Raw genomic sequence first — 21,211 nt, 5'->3', positions numbered from 1 at the left:
AAATTAACATGTATTTGTACTAAAGTAATGACAAAAATGACTACAAAAGATTTAGAAGTGAGTAGTTTTTCGAGAGTTACGATTATACTGTATTTACAAAAACTAATATTTACCAAGGCTGACAAATCACTGTTTGCCTTCTTTCAGAAAGACAGCTAGCAGGAAGAAGTGCTGAAGTGCATCAGCTAACATTGGTTTTCGAGACACAGAGCACAATGGAAAGGTTAGGACATAGATGTCTGCACTTAACAGTGATATCCGGTAGGATAAAAGTAACTTTATCACCCTTTTAAGCCATTTCTTTCTAAAGGTTCAAGTAAGGTAGCAATTTCAAAACAAACCATGCATTTTAGCTTAACAACTCTCAGTGATTTGCAAATCTCAAGCAGTGTGGAAAATTTCAGGCATTTCAATACATTATGGCAGAATGAACGCAACTAAACCATCTGGTAAAAGATTTCACTTGTGCCCTGGAATAAGCCTGTACAGTCGAATAGTGTGCATCAACAAAAATACAGTATAGCAACAACCCATAGATACAAATTAAATCATTCCGTTTTCGATTCCACCCTACAGTAGTTCGAGTCTAAGTTAACACTTAATACTGGTTTGCACTGGTCATAATTCCACTAGTGTACCATTGACACTACTTTTACAGACAAAAGAGTTAAAAGACTCTAACCTTGGTATTTGTTTTCAAAAGTTGACAAAATGGTTAATACCTCCATGTATCAAATTAGTCTATGGAAATTAAAGATTTAGCATCTACAGTTAATCCATCCCTGTGCCACGTTCGTTGACCTCTCTGTGGCCTTTGACAATTTCGATCATCAAATCCTGCTGAAAAGTCCATGTGTCTTGGCTTGAGAAAAAAAAAAAAATCCTTCTGTATATGGCACCCAATTTAGCTGCTGTTCCCTCTTTAGCAGAAGAAGAAAGAAAGAAAGAAAGAAAGAAAGAAAGAAAGAAAGAAAGAAACCCCTTCTCTTCAGCATGGTGGCCACTGTGATCACACTTACCTTGTAAGTTCACCACAGTAAATTTGCACAGTAATTTTGCTGTTTTCATTTACCATAGTTTAATTATGCTTTACCATACTTCTGTAATATTTCATAATAAAAAAGATTAGAATCCCTGCATTTCCCACATTGGATTAATGGTGCAATGACTTCAACAAACAAATATTCTTCTGGTTAAAATCCAATCAATAAGATACAGCCCAACTGACTCTACAAATCCCCAAGAATGATCCACATGTCAGTGTCACTATAAAACATTCTTGGCTTTGATTTCTCCCCTGAGAAACACAGGCAATTGAAACACTGAGATACATTAAACATATTTGTTATTGTTCTCTTCAGGGTAAATGTTTTATTCAACCTTCATTCACAGTGGTTTATGTCACAGGTACTTGAAAGGAATAGCCAAACATTTTCATTATAGATTGTAACCAGTAAAACTTTAAAATGCATGTATACGAAATATACTACAGAATAAAATTAATTAGATTTTAAAGTCAAATTTTTATACAGGATAATTAGGTTTTGTACAGCATTTCTTTAATGGATATTTTGAGAAACTGTTGGGACAAATCTGACTGTAAAAAAGATGAAAATACTACTTTAAGTTGTTTCCTTGTCTGAATCAAAAGAAGAATGTATTAAATATTGTAGAACGGCATTATAAGAGAGAGAGATCTCTGGAGTAAAATTAAATTCTGTACCATACCAAATTACAGTATCTTACAAAGCAAAGGAAAAAAATGCTTTTCTTTGCAGCAGAATATGTTTTCTTTATTACAGAAGTCGGTTTCATTTTCAATATAGAGTAGCGTACATTATCTTTAATTCTTCTGATAAACATTAACATGGTTATTAAACGTCTACATTAACTCCGCACTACTTAACATCTTAGCAGATGAGGAAGTAAGAAAGCTTGTGTCTACAGTAGCTATAAAACGCTAATGCACAGAGCAATGCATATTTTATGGAATTTATAAATCCTCAGGCTGTACTAGCCCCTCTCTGTAATGGCTAAGCTGCTTCTACCTATAGTTATACAAAGTCCAATGCAAATACAACAAACACAGTATGCTGGTTACCTACAGCTCTTGTCATGTCTACATTCACATTCTGGTATTGATAACATGACCACACTTTAAATAATAAAAGCCATCTTTAAATATACGTGTACATGCATACAAACACTGAGAATTTATAATATATGTACATGTGTCTTCTGTAAGTAGAGCACAGCCCACGCATATTAAAGTTTATGAATTCAATCCCGTATTCATGATTAAATATATACCCCACAGTATTGTGTGTATGCACTAATGAACCCAAGATTATCACAATGTTTACACGGCATGAACAGATCTACAGCTAATAGCATTACAAGCATGCTGAAAAGTACACTTTCCTGCAATTAGCATTTTCGAAAAACTTCCCTTGTTGGAGAATAGTGTAAAACAATTACAGTAACGGTATTAGGCTACAATATAATAAAACAATCCACAATGTAAACAGCAATGGTATCACTCATGTTAAGTTTCTTTTTAAATATTTTTGGGCCACTGTAGACATTGGTAGACATATGGTTTCTGTCCAAGTGGCCCTGAGTTCCAGTCCAAGGCTGCAGGTGGCAGAATTCTAGTGGTCTAATCTTCACCATAAGAAACAGAGAATTGGAACATGCTGGCAAGAGTTCAAGGCAGCAGTCCAGGTCTTTACTTTTTACATCACAAAGTAGAACACAAATACAGAACTAAAAAGCAGTTGAGGTGTCTGTCACTTGTGGATAAGAGCACACATATTGGATAATGTTAAACAAGTCGTTTTTTCTTTGTCAGGTGTTAAGCAAGTAACGTGCTCTAAAATATTTTTTTAAAAAACACTCCATTACCAGGGTTTATAAGTAAATTCCTCTTGAATCAACTGTTCAAAAGCACTACTAGTTTTCTTCAGTCTATTGCAAGTAATATATGCAGGTGGTGTCAGTATACATGAAAACAAATTCTGTGTCGCCCTGTTCCAGAACTCTGTCCCTCAGAACAAAATACTAAACCTTTTTTTTTTTTTTTTTACCTTTCTTTCCTCTAATTTGCATTCTGATTTTTATGTTGGCCACAGGAGACCTGTTGTCGTAGATCAGTACAAAGCTCCCATCATATCATAAAATCTTCATATTCCTTTAATACCCTATTCTTTGTTGAACCTGGAGTGTATCTTGATAATTACTGCAAGGCACGTCTGAAAAGCAGATAAAAATAGACATTTCCACCAAACATCAGGTTATGCTACATAATGCAACTTATGTTAGAAGAGATACTATTGATGTTAAGGTGTCCAACCTTTGGAAATATGTCCCTTTACTCTGACGCACCACAGCCACCACCTATTAGATGAGGAAGAACCTCTGCATTAGATCATTTCACATCAAAATGACTTTTTGTAATGGAGACACAAACACATGCTGTATCTGTTCTGTCAACTTTGCCTTCATATACAGTAATGTGGATGATGTCATGCATTAAGTGGACAGTTTTTAAAATCACCTGTCATTTAATCCAGCTCAAAGAATATGTTGTCGGTTTGAACCTCTCAGAAGACAAGATACGATGGTTTGCTTGAAAGCAAGATCAGGAGGACAGAAATGAAAGCAAAAATAGAACATTTTGTATTTTTTTACTTTCTTTGTATATCAGCAAGGCATCTAACACAAAGGCCTCTTTCATAGCCTTCAGAGAACACATTGTAGAGTAATTCTGGTAATAACTAATTTTAAAATTCTTATTGTTGAAGATATGTAGTTTATGTAAACCGACACAAGGTTGTTCATTCATCTTTCAGCCCAATATGAATTGTGCCAACTGTCTTACACAAAGTAACATTCTAAAGATACTGTGAAAACCAATAAACTAGGAGACTTACTGGCTGTGAATGATCACATATGTTTTTTTTTTACTATAATACACTGTTCAAAGATAAAAACAATATGCAGCAATATACATCAACATACTATTAACAATTAACCTTTTATAACCATTAATAGCCATTATATATTACGTTTCCCTTAATATTTATATTAGACTTGCTTATTTCAGTACAATTGAAATTGCATTTCATGACTGTAATTTTATACCCATTTGATGATAGTCTTACAGTAAATTGTAAGATATCCCTATAAGACACTATTCTAGGCATCTCTAGGCATAAGTAAGACAGTTTACAACCCCCCACCCCCCCACCCCCTTACGCTCCTAGACTGAGAAATATAATACAGCAGTTTGCTGTCCCCCTCAGACTCGTTTGTTAATGAGATGTTTGGACATAGATAAAGCCGTTAACTACTGTGCTACTAAGAAAACATACAAAACAAAACCAAGGCTATAGTGAGTTATGAGAAGTGCTTTGCCCCAAGAATGACACTTTCTTAATACACTACCCAATTTGTTCTTCCATAAACAAGCACTAAAAATCACAAGTATTTGGCAGATACCTGTTGCTTCATGTCCTTTGTCTTGGAATTTATGTAAGTTATTTGTACACTTAACCTTTCAGGTGATCTCAATTCAAAGACAAGACCCCAAATATAAACGATAATGTGTTGTTCAGGAATACCAGATTTAAGTACGCTAATAATTTTAATTTTAAGGCCATGTGAAAAAAAAAATTATATATATATATATATATGAATATAGTGAATACAGTTATCTGTTCCTAGTTCTTTTTTTGTAGGATTTCTATAGGGAAGTTTCGGTCACTAAAACTTCTCTGCTAGTTCAAATTGAAAATCGGACAAGTGGATTTGAAACATTGGAATCTACAGCCACACACCCATTGTTTGTGCTTCATAATGTGGGATTCAGTGGCATGAATGGGAAGAATGTGACAGTGTCCCATTAAAGACTACATCAATTTAATGAAGCCCCTCAAATATTCTCTCCATAAACTGACCCTGAATTCTCTTAATGGTTTGCTTTGTCCAGTACGTAGACAATGACAGCAGGCAATAAAAATGAAGCTGTCAACACTTATGCATGTTCCACATAAGGAACCTGATTGACAACAGATATTATTCTAAGATAGCTAGCTTTACATTCTCTGTACCTTCACGCCCCTGTGACAAATTGTTAGGAAACAGTAGTCTTTAGTAAAGTGTGACTGCTTCTGAGATTACAGTCAAGGTGCACTCTCCAAATATTGCTGTGTTCCTCAAAGCACATTAACGGATATTATGACATCCTTGATGAAACATGTGCAGTTATACAGCATTTTTATGACAAACATCCAAGATTATGAAGAAGTAAAAGCACCAGTTTTATTAAAACTAAAAGTATTTGACTCATTTTATGCCCCTAGACATTAAAAAAGATACACTGATAAATTGTTCAGCCAGGGAAAACTGCCCAGGGTGAGGATAGTTAGGAAGTTCTTCTTACAGTGGTTCAGCCACAAGCACTCAACACCATGCATTATAATGAAAGAGACAGGGATAGCAAAAACAGTGTGATCTGCAACAGGTTTTTCTGTAGCAATCTGCTATCCCCAGGTTAAACAGACATACATTATTATGGCATAATAAGACACACGAACACGTGTACAATTTTAGGTGTTCTTTTTTTTTGTTGTTTTTTGTTTTGTGGACAGCTTAAGGCTACCGTTTACATGCCTTGTCATTATAGTGCAGTGGAAAACAGTGCCCAATGTACCAAGTCAAAAAATTACCATGCTACCACTTGAGAGATCAAATTCAGGGTTTGAAATGTCCTTTTTATCTGCCATTCCACATTGCCTTCCAGTGTTCCAGCTCTTTTAAATATTTCTGTTTGTTTGAGAAAAACTATAACCTTTATATAAACCGAGAATGTCTGTGCTCCCTTGAAATGGTACTGGGGTCCACAGCATGGTTTATACTGTTACACAAAGTCAACATGGTTACAGCTTAGAGGAGTGCTGTATGCAGTTACTCTCCTCAACAAAGTCAGATAAAACAGCATTTATTAAAATAAAATAGACTATGATTTCAAAATAGAAAGCTGATTGGAGAGATACTTAAGACAACCTTTTACACCACTGTCCTGTGCAAATTAATTCTCAGGCCTTCCTGCAAACACTGTAGCTATATCCACCAACTGCACTGTCCAATTTATACATCCCCCCATACTTCATAGACATGCATAGCTATTTTAAAATTACAAACTAACAAACTGTTATCTATTACATACTCAAGAGGGAATTACTCACATCATATCATTTTTTTAGTCTTTTGGATTGGACTTTCCCACTGGTTGCTATGTCATTCCACAGGGGCCATTTTTATAATCACACCTGAGATATCAAATAGATGCAGCAGCAATAGAGCAGGTGGTGTGCTGACAATGTTCCAAGATAACCTCCACAAAACGACTGCATGCTAGAAGCAACCCATTACACTTTGAAAAGGAGCCATTCTTTTTTTTATAATCTGCCCTTTACTGAGCTCTAAACACAAATCAGTTATAAATAGAGCAATTTATCTGACAATGAGTTCAGTAAGACTATGAGCCACTTTCACAGTCTTTGTTCTGAGGTGATTTTGGCAAAGGAAAAACTAAACTGAATCTTTAAAACGCAATAGGCTGCATCACATCCTACATGATTACCATTAATTAAAGTGTTTTTGAAGCATGGTGGCTGGATGCTCAAGAAAGTGCTTAGCAATTTATTATTTAAATTACATGTGTACTTTTTGCAAAACCAAAGCCCTAACAATTAGAAGAGTTTGAAAATGAATTGTCAGCCAGGACGTAATGGAACACAAACATAATCGTAGTCATTATCAGTCATTTTAAATTCTTATATTAGGGTAATTGTGGCAAAGTGGCTTCCAGTGCGCAGGTGTAGAGGTGATGCAGTGCTCAGACAACCACAACAAACAGTGTTCACGGTCCAAACAGTTTCTTTAACAGTTTGGCAATGTTAAATAATAATGCTGGCACAATGTGTAATTGCACAGCCAAACAATACATGGTTTCAGTCCCGAAATAATAATACACAAAGGCAATGCACAGGCTCCTGTGTTGGTGGTGAATACAGTTAAGTGTGACTGGTGCAGTGTTTGTAGTCCGGGTTGGATGCAGTGCTCCCGTGCTGCTGTTGAATTCACAGTTAAGTGTGACTGGTGCAGTGTTTGTAGTCCGGGTTGGATGCAGTGCTCCCGTGCTGCTGTTGAATACACAGTTAAGTGTAACTGGTGCAGTGTTTGTAATCCAGGTTGGATGCTGGCTTAACAGCGACAGCTCCCAGTTTGCTTAGCCATCTAACAATTGTTAATAACAAACACTAATACAAAACACTCACGGTTACTTTCAGTTTCGCTCGTCCTTTATAGGTCTTTCCATAACCATAACAAGGGAACAGATCGCTCGGCCGCACACCCTGATATACCTTCAGTCATGCCCCCTTTGGTAGCAATCCGCCTACCACAGTAAGGCGCTGACTTCTAGTCGACTTCCGACTGATGCTGGAATGAGCTGTCAAACCATCCAGTCCAGGGCACACTGTTCCTGTTATACCGTGCCCTCACAGGTCGGGAGGGAGATGGTTGACTCTGATTCATTCGCTCTCTGTCACAGTAATGTATTAAAGCATGTCATTTTCTCTTTATCCAGGTAACCTACATTAGGAACTTATTGTACAGTTATGGTGAAAAATTTTGCATCACCACTAATTTTTACATTTGTATCAGTTTTTCATAAAGTATATGGAAAACTACAAATAGTTGCAATTCAATATGTTAACATAACATTAGTCTGCAGGTTTCATTTGACTTTATGAGGCAAAGTTAGTAAATTCTATAGGGTGATGCAAAACCTTTGACCATAGCTGTACATACATACATATAGATGATATCACACATAATACACACTGTATAACTTATGTTTACTTGATTTACCATTAACATGTTTTTATTTGAGAGCCATTCATTAAACTAACAAAACACTTTACAGATGCCATGTACTGCAGTCTACTTTAGAACATAATTTTAAGAGGTATTATAAAACAGAAAAATAGTAGTTGTTTTTTTTGTTTAAATACAAGCACAGATAGCAACTACACAAGCAACCTTCCAATCTTGTAAATTCTATTCCCATGTATAATTTACAGGTCTTAAAAGCAGTGCTTTGAAGTGCCTGCACGTCCATAATGAAAGTGTAAAGCCTATAATAACAGAGCTGGTCTCAAATGTAAAGCAGTTAAGGCCAGCTTGTTTTTTTTTATTATTACACATAAGTTCATGTTTTATTGCCATGGTTAAGGAAATTATGGTTTGCTTTTAGATTCCAGACACAGAACCAGAAGTTCCTGGGAGTTTCACACAGGTGTTGCTTCCAGGTGAACAGTTCTAATCCATTTTTCCCTGAATGAGTTAGACTGTATAATTGATCAAATATCTAGTTGCAGGTTCACTTCCTGCAGTATTATTGATAGAAGCTGCTACTCGTGTTAGGAAGCAGCAGTCCTTAGTAAAGTTGGAGTGCTATTGATACGATAGTCAAGGTGCAACCTTTAAATATTGTTGTGTTCTTAAAGCCTGTTAATGGATAGACTGGCATCCTTGTTGAAAAATGTACAGTTTATATGACAATTAACCAAGATCCTGTCAAATTAAAGGCACCAGTAAAATTGACCCCTTTGGGTAATGGCAATTGAATGGGGGAACTAAATGACAAAGAAAGCTTGTGTTTTGATGTTTTAATGAGGAGCAGCTCAGAATGGAGAATTCAAACAGGACAGCTCAGAGGAGGCGCCTTTGCAGTATGAATCAAAATAACAGAAGAAAGACAAAATAATTATTTTAGGATATTATCTAAAGAGCCACTTCACTCTACAAATGAACTCTCGAAAATCATCACCTCTTAACATCATTTGATGCTGCAGGAGAATTTCAACTGCTTGTGCTTTCACAGTTCCCACACACACAAATAAAAAAAAGCTTCTATAATCAGGTTTGATTCCCTAACTGACAGCCATCTGAACCATGCTTTCTACCAAGCTCCCCTGCTACCTTCCAGATATGTCCTTTGTGGAAGAAGACGAGAAACACCTGGGTTAAGAAAGTTACTAATACCTGATTATTATTGTATTGCTTAGAATGTAACATTTATAAGTGACGAGGGTAAATCAGGTGGAAATGTATGTTATGCAACAAACTGCATTAGTTGTAAATGAATAAACAACCGTGTGTTATTCTGCCTTTGATATATATATAAATATAATGATTATATATATATATATATATATCTATATATATATATATATCTAGTATATATATATTTTTACGTACGACTTAGGTAAATCCGTTGACTGAGATATATATTTATATATATATATATATAATAATATATATATATATATATATATATATATATATATATATATATAGTCGTAGTCAAAAGTTTACATACCCCAGTGGAAATTTATAATTTCTAGAAATTTCTCAAAAATAAATAATTATAGGAACAATCTTTTGCAGCAAAAGTTTTACTTTTGTGGATGATGGGAAAAAAAATTACAATGTTTACAGTTATTTATTTCAGCAATTTTTAGCAAAACTCCAAAAATGCTAATTCAAAAGTATTCATATCCTGACAAGGAAAATTAATTAATAGCTAGCTGAGGCACCTTTAGCAATAATAACCTCTTTTAAATGATTAGGATATTTGTCAATGAGCTTTTGGCGTGATTCTTCAGTGACTGTTGACCATTCTTCATTGCGAAATTGTTCCAGTTCATTCTCAATCGGATTTAGATCGGGACTTTGAGTAGGCCATTCCAGAACGTTGATTTTACTCTTCTTTAATCATTCTGAAGTAGATTTTGATGTGTGCTTTGGATCTTTGTTGTGTTGGAATGTACAGATGTGCTTTAAACCAAGTTTTGTGGTGGAGGTCTTCAGATTATTGGCTAATTTCTTTGGTATGCTATGGAACACTGATTTTTATTTCATCACTCAACAAAACCTTTGACCAGAACTCATATCCATTATTAAAATGCCATTTAGCAAACTTTAAATGATTGTCCTTGTGATGATTTTCCTAAGAGTGACTTTTTCCTTGGCCTGCGACCATTGAGACCTTCACCATGCAATACTCGACCTATGGTTGAAATGGAAACCCCAATCTCACTTGCAGTCAATTCACTTTGAATATATTTACAATATTTACAATTAGGACATCAACCGAAGACTCAACGAATGACAGAAACTAAACACATACATTGATCAGTTTCTTAGAATTAAAAAACAACCACAGAATGTCACTCATATTTAATCCCTGATTGCTGGCACACACAGAATGTACACACTCATGTTACAATCTTGTACTTGAAAACCAATTACCTGAATCTATCACAATCAAAATATTCAACTTGAACAAAAGTTATACAGCGTACAAACAGCCAGACAAGTGGAATTCACATTACAATGGACTTACCCTACAAAGTTTTATGTTCTTCATATTTTCCAGAAATGATTTATCTTTGTTTATGTTCCATTAACTATTAGCAATTGTCCTATTAGAAAAGTAAAGCAACCACCAACTTCTCTTCACCTTCAAACAGCTTTTAGTTTCACTGTAGATAGAATCTGTCTAAACAAACAGAAAAGACAGCTTTGGCTTATGTTTTGCTGTGTTTATTAAGCAAAGGGTGTTACCTAGGCAATGCCAGCTCCTGTTCCTTTGAAAAACTGCAGTCTCAGGGGTCAGATACTCCCTTATACTGAAAGAAAGGGAGTATAGCACTCTTCTTAAATCACTGGAAGTATACTATAATCTTTGATCCATTTACTACTATTCCTGACATTCACACAATGGGATAATAATGGGAGTACCAGAGGCCAGAATGACCAGTTATACCTTATGGTATTAAATACAAATATTTATTTATTTATTTATTTATTTAAATTTTCTGTTGAGTGGCTTAATTTACCAAATAAAAGATCAAATGACGAAGTCGTAAACATATTTTGATTAAGAAATACAACTGCAGCTTCTTATGGATACTGGTTTATATCTGGCACTTGCTGACTCTTAAAGTGTCAGCTCACTTGTACAAACTCTAATGGATAATCCACAATCTGTTATCAGGTAATAATTCACAGCTGTACATTCCTGGATTCTATAACTGTATTTAAGATAGTGGAAAGTAAAATAAAAAAAAAATCCACCTTGACAAACACTATCATTAAAGGCTCAGCCAAGGCCCATTCCCCTGAGTTTCAAGCAATTCAGTCCAGAAGGCAACAGGCACTGTAGGTAAGTATGGGATAACTTTATCACAAGAAAGATTTTGCCTTGCATACTTTCTCTGGACTTTAAGCAGCTGAAACCTTTATTTGGTCAAGTAAACAAACTCCACGGGGACACCAATGAGAAAAGCAACTCTCTGAAAATGTTAAGATTATAATTAAAAGTGAAAAAAAAACAACTAAACAATGGAAAAAAAAAACTACTCAAGTTCATGTAAATGATTTGTTCCTGAGTTTAAATGTTTAAATGTTAACCAAATGTTAACCTTTAGTATTTTGTTTAACCAGTTTTCAAAAATATGTATAAAAAGTATAAACCTCAGGTATTGACTCAAATAATCAGGTTCCAAGTAGAGCAGTCATTACGCCAAAAAGAAAATGTCCTCATGCTCAAAAAGTACATTATCAAGTCGGTACTCAAGACATTACAGCTTACATGTTGTTTAAAAGAATAGCACTCTGGCTCACATAGGGTCTCATGATCTCAAGATTTACAGAATAAGTTAAATGTTTAAGGTATAACTACATTTATAAAAATGAAACAGAATCTAACATCTCTTGTGTAGATTAAGTGTGCATTCATAGATTATATTTACTGTACATGCATGCATACATTCATACACACACACACACACACACACACACACACACACACACACACACACAGAGAGACACACGCATACACACACACCCTAAAGACCATTACCAGACATGTTTGTTCTGGTAATGTACCTGTTATTAGTACAACCTTTTATTCTAAAACAACAACATATTGGCCAAAAGTAACCAACCTTGGCTGCCAATAACTGTCTCTACACAATTTCTCCTGAACAAAAGGCAATGAGAGGACAAATATTCTCCATTACTCCTCTGCCCTATCAGAAATCACCACCGGTTACACACTCAATTCCTCACGCTCTGCCTCTCTCTTTGATCCCTGTCCTGAACACTCAAAACATGGCTTCTTGACTTCTGAATAATTTTGCAGGCCTTCTAATTTATTTTTGTCAGGTTACATACTGGGGGCACTGGCTAACTGTGCTACCAAAATACTGTCTTCAGCAACAGCTTTGGGGTGTACATATCTGGTACATTTTCTTTTTTTCTTTTTTTTAAAAGCAGGAAAAGGAATAACACATTCACAGGTCCCCTGGTTAGAAAAGCTCCAGAAGAATACACAGTATAATCTTCTCATGCTACCATGACTCTTGAATCTTCTTATTAGATCAAAACCTAACAAGGTTTGTGACATGCCCCATGAGGTTATTTCTAGTTCAGTATCAATAACTAGCAGGCTCTTGCTAACACCAGATAAGTTCCTAATTTAGATCCCACAGTCCATTATTATAGTATACCATAAAAACATTCCATCCCTCCCAAGTCTCAATCACGTAGTATAAAAGGGATGCCAAACCCTTTGTTTGTTGTGGGAGTTTAGAAGTGCTGAGAGTTACAGGCTGTTGTCTCAGCTATAGCGCCAAGGTGGCTGTTGCTGGGGTTCATGTTACTTTTTGTTTGCATTGTTGTTTTGTTTGTTTAACCTTTTTATTTTGTTTAATAAAAGTGTGCTTCACCGATCTCTCTGAGTCTCCCTCCTGCTGGTAACCAGTCATTAAGAGGTCCAGCTTTTACACTTTTCAGAGTCATGGTGGAGCAGCAGAAGATTAAATAAAACAAAAGGCCTTATTTTCAAAGCATGTACACATGTTTTCAACTAACTCCTGAAATGAAAATCCACAACTCGAGAGTGCTTAAGAGACCTTGGGGAAATTCACAAAGCCAATTACTCCTAACTGTTATCTGCACAATTTTTCTAAAAAGGAAAAAAAAAAAATATATATATATATATATATATATATATATATATATATATATATATATATATATATATATATATATATATATAAACAAATAAGAAGAAATAAACAACAAAAATAGTGTTGATTCTAGTTTTGTAAAATTAGGTGTTCGATACAGAAAATATGGCCCATGGAACATTCCATCCTGTAAATTGTTATGCTTAAAGAAATGTAAACATGCACAAGTATTCATGTCTTACAGGCAAGGTTATTTGCAAAACACTGCTGGGAACGCAAGCACTGGAGCACTAATGCCTAATCTTTATTTAGTGCTGTGATTGTGTTGATGAAGGTATATAATTACAATACCGGACTATCCTCAGTGTAGTGTTTTCAGAGACGGGTATTGTGAAAGATAAACAATACAGGACTTCTATCTCATCACTGTCAAACCAAAGTACGCCAGCTTCCTTAGCTAGACTTCAACACATTTGGTTCACCTCAATTTAAGACCTCAAGTAGGTCAATGGAAAACACTGTTTGGAGAAGAAACACTGTCAAACGCTTTAAACCCCTTTCACATTGGCACGTCTATCTAGGTCCGGACCCGGATCCTGACTAGCTGGGTCACAACCTTGTGTAGTGTGAAAACATGTACCTGTGACCCACCTCAGGATGTGGGTTGACACGCTTTGACTCGGGTTGAGCAAGACAAAATGAATGATGGCAGAAGAAATAACAAACAGCCAGGCCTGCGTGAAGGTTTCACTTCAGCAAGGAATGTTTTTATTTATTCTGTTTAGCCATATTTTTGTTGCTTCAGACATGCCATGAGCCCGACTGCAGCAGGGATGAAGAAACATTTGCTGTAACCAGTTTGGTTCAATCCAGAGAAGCTTAGATGGAAGCGTCTGTAACAAGCTGCTTCAGGAGCGTTGATACGCATATTGTTTACTTGCCATCTGTCATCCAGGTCAACCCTGCTTTATCAAAAGCAGTGTGGATCACGTACCTGACCCACATGACACCGGGTCCTGATCCTGGTAGGTTTCAGGTAGAGAATGCCAGTGTGAAAGGGGCTTTACAAGTACAGTCTACATTTATCCCTAAATTATTGATATTAATAAAGGTACAAAACTCAAGCATGCACACTTTATGTGTCTTCCTAACAACTAGTAAAAGAGATCCAAATAAATGAGCCCATCCACCCACTCAGCTACCCACATCTTTGCCTCAAAACACCTTGAGTACAAAACACAGAATTCATTCAAGTCTGATCATTTGATGGATTTGTTGTTGAAAGAAAGTGTAAAGGGTGTTTTACGCATTGAAAAAATATGACTTACGCGTAATATTTTAATTGAATGTGTAACGAATACACATAGCAATTGCACGATATCAAATTCAACCTGTGCTGTTGGTTCCCGGTGTCTTCGTGGTCAGTTGTGAATGTACTTCATGCCAAGCACGGTAGCAAGAAAAATGACGGGACAGCTTGTAGTCTGTCTGTGACCAACAAGTGTCTAAATTGGAGAATAAATTACTCAACGGCCCAAAACCTTATCTGGAATGCTGAGTTTAACCAAAGGTATTTGAATGTAGAGACCTAAATGAGTTAATCACTGCAAGGAGTTTTGTTTCCACCGCTTATTCTCGAGCCCTCCAGCATCAGGGCCATTCTTCCAGGTGTTAATGTCTTTCATGGGTCCCTATCATCTGTTTTGAAGTCGACAACGTTCTCTTCCTGAATGTGTTAAAACATGGTGGCTGTTCGACCTGCCTTTTTTCCCTCTCCTTTATCACAAAGTCAAAGGAAACACCAAAACACCAAACACAAAACAATGTACCTGCCTCGCTCTGCTGAAATGTCGCTCTGCTGAAAAATCTCGTGAGACACAAGCACGATTCCTGCTCCAGTTTACATGGGTTTTTACAGCTATTTTTATTGTGAGAAAGCAATCGACCCTGCCCTTAAAATCTCGCTGACCAAAGGACGTTGTTTTGCTGTTTCATAATGTATTCGCATGACACATTGTCATGGCTGTAGAGTCGATTTTCACGTACATGTAAACCCAGCCTGTGTTCTAAAACAAATATATAAATTGCTGTCAAGCACACAATATAATACTACGTTAGTCTTTGTATTCATTTTCTGAAGTAAATGCAACATGTAAACAATACCTGATCATTTCTGTCATAAATACCTCAAGTAAACGACATCTGTTCATTTTGTAACATTTATAATTACAAAACAGTTTAAATATAGGCCTAAGTCTTGTTCTAGTAGTTTACAATAGCTGACCTGCACTATCTATTATTATCGGTATCTAATCGGTATTGGCCGATATGGGTAGATAACCATCGGCTATCGGTATCGGCCAAGAAAATCTTATCGGTGCACCCCTAAGGAGAGGTATACAACTCCATAGCTCCAACTAAGGAGGCCTACAGAACAAATATAATATTTAATTCAACAGTGTAAGGCTTCACATATATTGCTACTCAAGTAAGCCAGTTGCAGACAAATCTGAATAAGAACTTTCGAAACAAGCTCAGGTGTTCTTGCTTCCAATCAAAATGTAAATCCATGCTGTCCAATACTTCACTTGTTAAGCAGTGTGATGTGTATAACCTTTTCTACATGCAGAAAGGAGCTTCCCCAAGTGTCACACTCAAGCACTGTTTTTTCCTAAACAAGAGTGCATTATTTATGAAGCACATCAGACCTGAATCAACTGTTATATCTAATACTCTTGACTGTTAATGTATTAAGCCACAGTGTCATCACTCTGAAGTAGTCCGGTGATGTGCTGGTACATTATTATTGATGAGACAAAGACTGTGAGCTTAGAAGCTATTCAAATGGAACATTTTATTGGCAGGTTAATACTACAGTGAAGTACAAATCAATCTTTAATTTACAACATCTGTAACATAAGACAGACAGACAAAGAGCCAGTAAAAAAAATCAGACATACCGAAAACAGTGAGCCTTGATAGAGACACGCACCTGTGGGGAGAAAAACAAAACCGTTTGTATTCTAAAAATGATCAACAGACCCCAAACATGTAAACACTCTATATGCAAAGGTCATTAGTTCACACCGAAATAGACACCCTACTGTATGTACCAACCTAATGGCTCACTGTTGATTCACAGCAAGTTTAAAACAAGCAGCAGTCCGAAATATCCCAGGGTAAATAATACAGAGTGAAGCCAGGACAGTTTTCAAGAACAGAAAATCACAACCCGTTCAAAACAAGATGAGCCTGCAACTGGGATATTTTTTAACCTTATAAAGGGGAGAAATACAAGATTCAATAAAAATGTCCATTACTATTAAATCCATTTTCCAATATCAGTGAGATTTCCACAGGGAATAAATTAGGGGACATGCAAGTGATATATATGTTGCATAATATAATCAGGTAACTGACAAAGGAAATGATTTATGTAGGAATAAACCTAGAATAAATTGGTACAAAGCCTGTTCCGTGGATTACACACTGTGGTTATGCGACAAGAGCAATTATTTATGTTTTTCACCCACTGCATTACAGTAGATACTCAAAACAATCCCAATTGTGTTGGCCTGTGATTTTGTGTTATTATAGTGGATTGAAATATGCTTGTGGAATTAAGCATGCAATAATAAATAACAAATGGTCCGTGAAGAAATCTATGCTTTTACAGTTGTATTAAGGTTGGGTGTCGGTATCATTTTGTTCAAATGCACTTTGAGAGTAATCACCTGTATTCTGTAAAACAAAACGCATGTTTGCAATTAAACTACATCATTCTGTTGATCACAAAATACACAGAATAGCCTTAGAAAAAAAAACTGATTTGGCCTCCAGTCTCATACCAGCATTGATTCAGCCCTATAAGATATCAGAAGTGGGGTGTGGTCTGTTAAGAAGTTCAACTGGAGGCCTCGAAGAAACATCTGGAGCCGCAGGAAGGGTCTATTGGTACAAACAACACTGTATATCCTGTTATAAACTGCTAATATACAAATGTCAAAGGTTTTAAAGTCCATCAAATGAGATGTTAAAACAACATTTTGCATTTATAAATTGGGAGCATAGCCATCCCTTGGCACTGCAACCAGTTTGTCCTGTTTAAATTGGCAATGTAGGATCTGGCCCATGGCTAAAGTCCCCTTGGCATCTAATTTACAACCCAAAGACACTGAGAGAAGCAAGCCTCTGTGTTTCAGAGTAGAACACTCTCTTTAAACAGCTGTGCCAAATAGATGCAATGCAAAAAAACAGGCTGGGGTTGAACCCATTATGACTACAAATAGGGCAGGGTACCAGTTGAATTCAGGACACAGCAAGCAAATGAGCAAAAGCTTTACTATTAATCAAAGAGACCTTGGTAAAATAATTGCCCATGTTTTTTCAGGAGGTTCTTGATGCTTTTTAATGGGGCTTGTTTAATGTAGACATACCGGGACACTGGATTCGATAAAAGGAAAGAATCAATTAAGGTTTTGCTTTATCAGTGATGTAAGAGATAGCAGGTGATTACTTGGTACATACTCCCAAATCATCACCCTTCTTGGCCTGCTTGCTGTTTCATGGGGCTGCATTCCAATAAAATGCCATGAATGAACTACAGATTCAGTTGGGGCTATGGATGGTTGTGATTCAACAAGCCTTTTCAGTCTAATGCACTTTTGCTTAAAGGAATGCCAGCATGGTGATGGTAGAAGTTGACTAATGTAACCTAACACACTGCAGTAACTGAGGAACCTTTTTCCAAAAGAATATACCTACTGTAAGCAATAAAACAATGCACCATCATGGGGGGGAAAGGGTACATGTTTAGCAGGAAAGAAACCTCTCTATCTGTGTTATAATCTTCGACTCAAAATACTCTAGATGTGCCAAAAAGTACAGTTCTATATTTATGATGATCTTCTGGACTATTGCCAGTATTCCATAAAAGGAATTGTAACACATATTGACTGTTTTTCAGAATGGATACCCATTACCCAGCATAAACAGTATAAAAAGATGCATTGCTATTACAATAAATAAATAAATAAATGTAGACAAAACGATACATTGTGAAAAGGGAAACGCCAGTTGAATTTTGCATATTTACTATTTTACCAGAAAAGCATAATATGTTTTTTCAAGTGCAAAAATAGACTCGAGTTATACCTGTCAAAATAGAAACATAAATTGATCTTGGCAAACTTACATAAAAATGTAGCACATTAGGAGGGCAGTTATGTTATTCGGTGTTAAGATGATCAATAATGCAGGTTTATTTGATATGACAAATGACTGGTGTTTTAAGAATGTACCTAGTTTACACGAGCGCTACCAATCTGTTCTGGTTATAATCTATGTGTGTTGATCTTAACAAACTTGTCTTGCATTCCCTCTATTTGTTATTGGTAATGTCACCGTAATTAAAAATAAACAACAGCCTAATGTGACTTTACTGCTCGAATTCATACCCTACATTCTTTCTCCATCGCCTTCAACACAGTCAATTCTGCATACTGTACTTACAGTGGGCTACTCTTCACTAATTTAGCTGTCTCTTAAAAAAACGAATGAGAAGAATGCAGCGAAAATAAATAATTACAAAATGCTTTCTACTGTATTTCCAATACTAACTGCATCGTACTTCAGTAGGCTAAAACAAATCAAACACTGTAACTAAATATCATCACCGGCAACGTATTAAAGCCAATTCTGCACAAGAATTAATGATTTGTCTCAAATTTAAATGATAAATATAAACATTGCTTTTAAAAAGCCACTTTCAATCGTGCATTGTATACTAACCTTGTGTTCCAAGAGGTAGAGTTACCAGCCCAATCAGAACAGCAACGAAGATCCAGAAGTTCGGGTCCATGGTCATGCTGAAAGTGCGCAATTTATATATAAAAAGAAAATCCCTTTTCAAGGCACACTGCAAGTTCCAGAAAACATTATTCAGTTCTTACTGTGTGAAAACGTTGAAACCCACGTGTATAGAATTGTAATGCACAAGTGCGGTGGGCTCTGGTGTTTCTTTGAACGTTGTAATTTAATTGAACCGTCTTCTTGTTCGCAAATGCATGGGTGCCAGGTAGCATCTGCCGTACGGTATGTGTTTATATGCAATATTCAGTATTATTACATGCAATGCAAGTTGTCTAGTTTAGTTCAGGGCAGTCCTCCGAATTCACATCCATACAAGCCTGAGACTCCAGCTGTTGAGAATCTGATGACAAAAGCAAATCTAAAGCAGGTTTTCACCAAGTATCCTACAGTTCACTCGATACCATTACGTTGCACTAGGTAAGTAACTCTAGCAGAATAATAAACTACAAACACTGTGTATAGAAACGCCTGCAGAACTCAACGCGACAAAAATGACCAATCCAAAACGAAGAGAGGCACCTTTTCAATACCTTTTTATTTATTTATTTATTTATTTATTTTAGGAAAGTTGCACTTCATCCAAGCAGCAAGTCTTGTCCAGACTGACTGGACTGCAAGATACCGGTTGTTGCAATATACTTTTGCCTCAAAGCAATGTTTCCAACTGCAAATCCAGAAACATAGCAGAAGAGAAGAACGCGATGCAAATGTATTATGTATAGCAGTACAAATAATAGAAATGTTTCTTTAAAAAAAAATCTAATAAAACACTGCGGCTGGATTTGTGTATGATTCAGAATGCTGGAGAGAGATCGCAGTGTGTGAAAATGGATTAATCGAGCCGGAGCTGAGATTCCATAGGGTCACGTGGGAGCAACCTGATCCCTAGTCACTGCTGTAACTTTGCTTTTGCCTTTAATGCTTTAGCTCCAAAAAGTATAAAGGCGCTGGCCAGCTCCAAGGCTTGTCAGTGTTGAATGTGTGTTCGCAGACTAAAGCTATGAGTCTGACCTAATCTGATGCTTTAAGTGTACACACCATTAACACCTGTTAATATGTGCTGTTAATGTATCTGCTTTGCTCTGTTATAGGTTGTCGAATGTTGTTATAACCTAATTGCCACACCTTACTATTAAAAATAGTATGTTACATTATAGTTGAAAAAAACCTGTAAAACCCATGGTGTACCATAGTAAACCTGGTTTAAATAGATGTGTCCCAGTGAAAATGCTTCTGCTCTGTTTTTAATGCTTTTTCAACTATGGAAACCTAGCTAGGGAAAAATAGTGGCCAAATCAAGCAGTTAAATCTTGCCTATCTTCTGCTGAAAAGTTGTATTGTTCTGCACCATGTATTTTTCCCTCAACAGCCGTGTCTATAATCCAGCGTGCCCTGGCTCTTGCAGCTTTTCATAAGCAGCTATAGGTCACATACAAGTAGTGATAACCCATTATTTGTTTCTATTAATAACAATTGTACTTAATGCAAACTATTTAATGACATATTCTATACTTATTATGAACAAACAAAAGGAGCCAGATCTCAGTCTTTTTTTTTTCTTTTCCAATTTTTTTCTTTTTCAAAAAGGAAAAAGCACACAATAAGGTTTCCAAACCAGAAATGAATTATTCAGACAATACATTTTGCAGGATGTAATAGTGCAAAATACTGAATGAGCAACAATATTATTATTATTGAAACTGAAAAATAAAATTGTTATGGTCTGCCATTTCTGTAGTGTTTGAAGCCATATATGATGCATTTACAAAATAAATACCAATGAAAATGTCTTCCCGACAAGCGAATCAGCATGTAGCTAGGACTGGTTCATTTTACATTTGGGAAATCAGTCCTTTAAATGTCATGCTATATAATAAAAGTTCTATTTAAAGCATTAACGGCTGAATTGTGCTGCTTAACACACAGTACAAATCCACCCATGCCGTCATGTCAGAAACTGTATTTAAACTTGTTACCAGCTGAATAGATAGACTGTATAAATTAAATAACTAATGCACTCGGATTAAAGTATTTAAAACATTGTGCAAACATGTTTTAAATACTCATTGTAATATACTGACACAATACATACAGTAAGCATTTTCTTTACTTCAAATAAAATGTACTTTTAAATGCTCTGTTTCACTGTATAAAAAACATCTGACAGTATAATAGCTTACAACATAATGTTATAAAGACTATTACATGTTTTTTTTTTTATTATTATTATT

General features: G+C 35.9%; 1 protein-coding gene across 3 annotated transcripts in view; it reads right to left on the bottom strand.

The window, feature by feature from the left end:
• LOC121317383 (extracellular matrix organizing protein FRAS1-like) overlaps window positions 1-19,783 on the bottom strand; it is a 92,842-nt gene extending 73,059 nt beyond the window's left edge. For all 3 annotated transcript variants that reach the window (XM_041253277.1, XM_041253260.1, XM_041253268.1), the window contains exons 1-2: window positions 18,900-19,783; window positions 16,070-16,101 (exon numbers count right to left, since the gene is read on the bottom strand). In XM_041253277.1, the coding sequence (XP_041109211.1) occupies window positions 16,070-16,101; window positions 18,900-18,975 (108 nt within the window). In that variant the 5' untranslated portion in view covers window positions 18,976-19,783. The remainder of the gene's footprint in view (window positions 1-16,069; window positions 16,102-18,899) is intronic.
• Window positions 19,784-21,211: the final 1,428 nt, after the last annotated feature.

This window comes from Polyodon spathula, chromosome 1, assembly GCF_017654505.1.
Source record: "Polyodon spathula isolate WHYD16114869_AA chromosome 1, ASM1765450v1, whole genome shotgun sequence".
Classification (NCBI taxonomy): domain Eukaryota; kingdom Metazoa; phylum Chordata; class Actinopteri; order Acipenseriformes; family Polyodontidae; genus Polyodon; species Polyodon spathula.
Note: the sequence above shows the minus strand (reverse complement) of the source record. Positions and strands in the feature narration are given on the sequence as shown.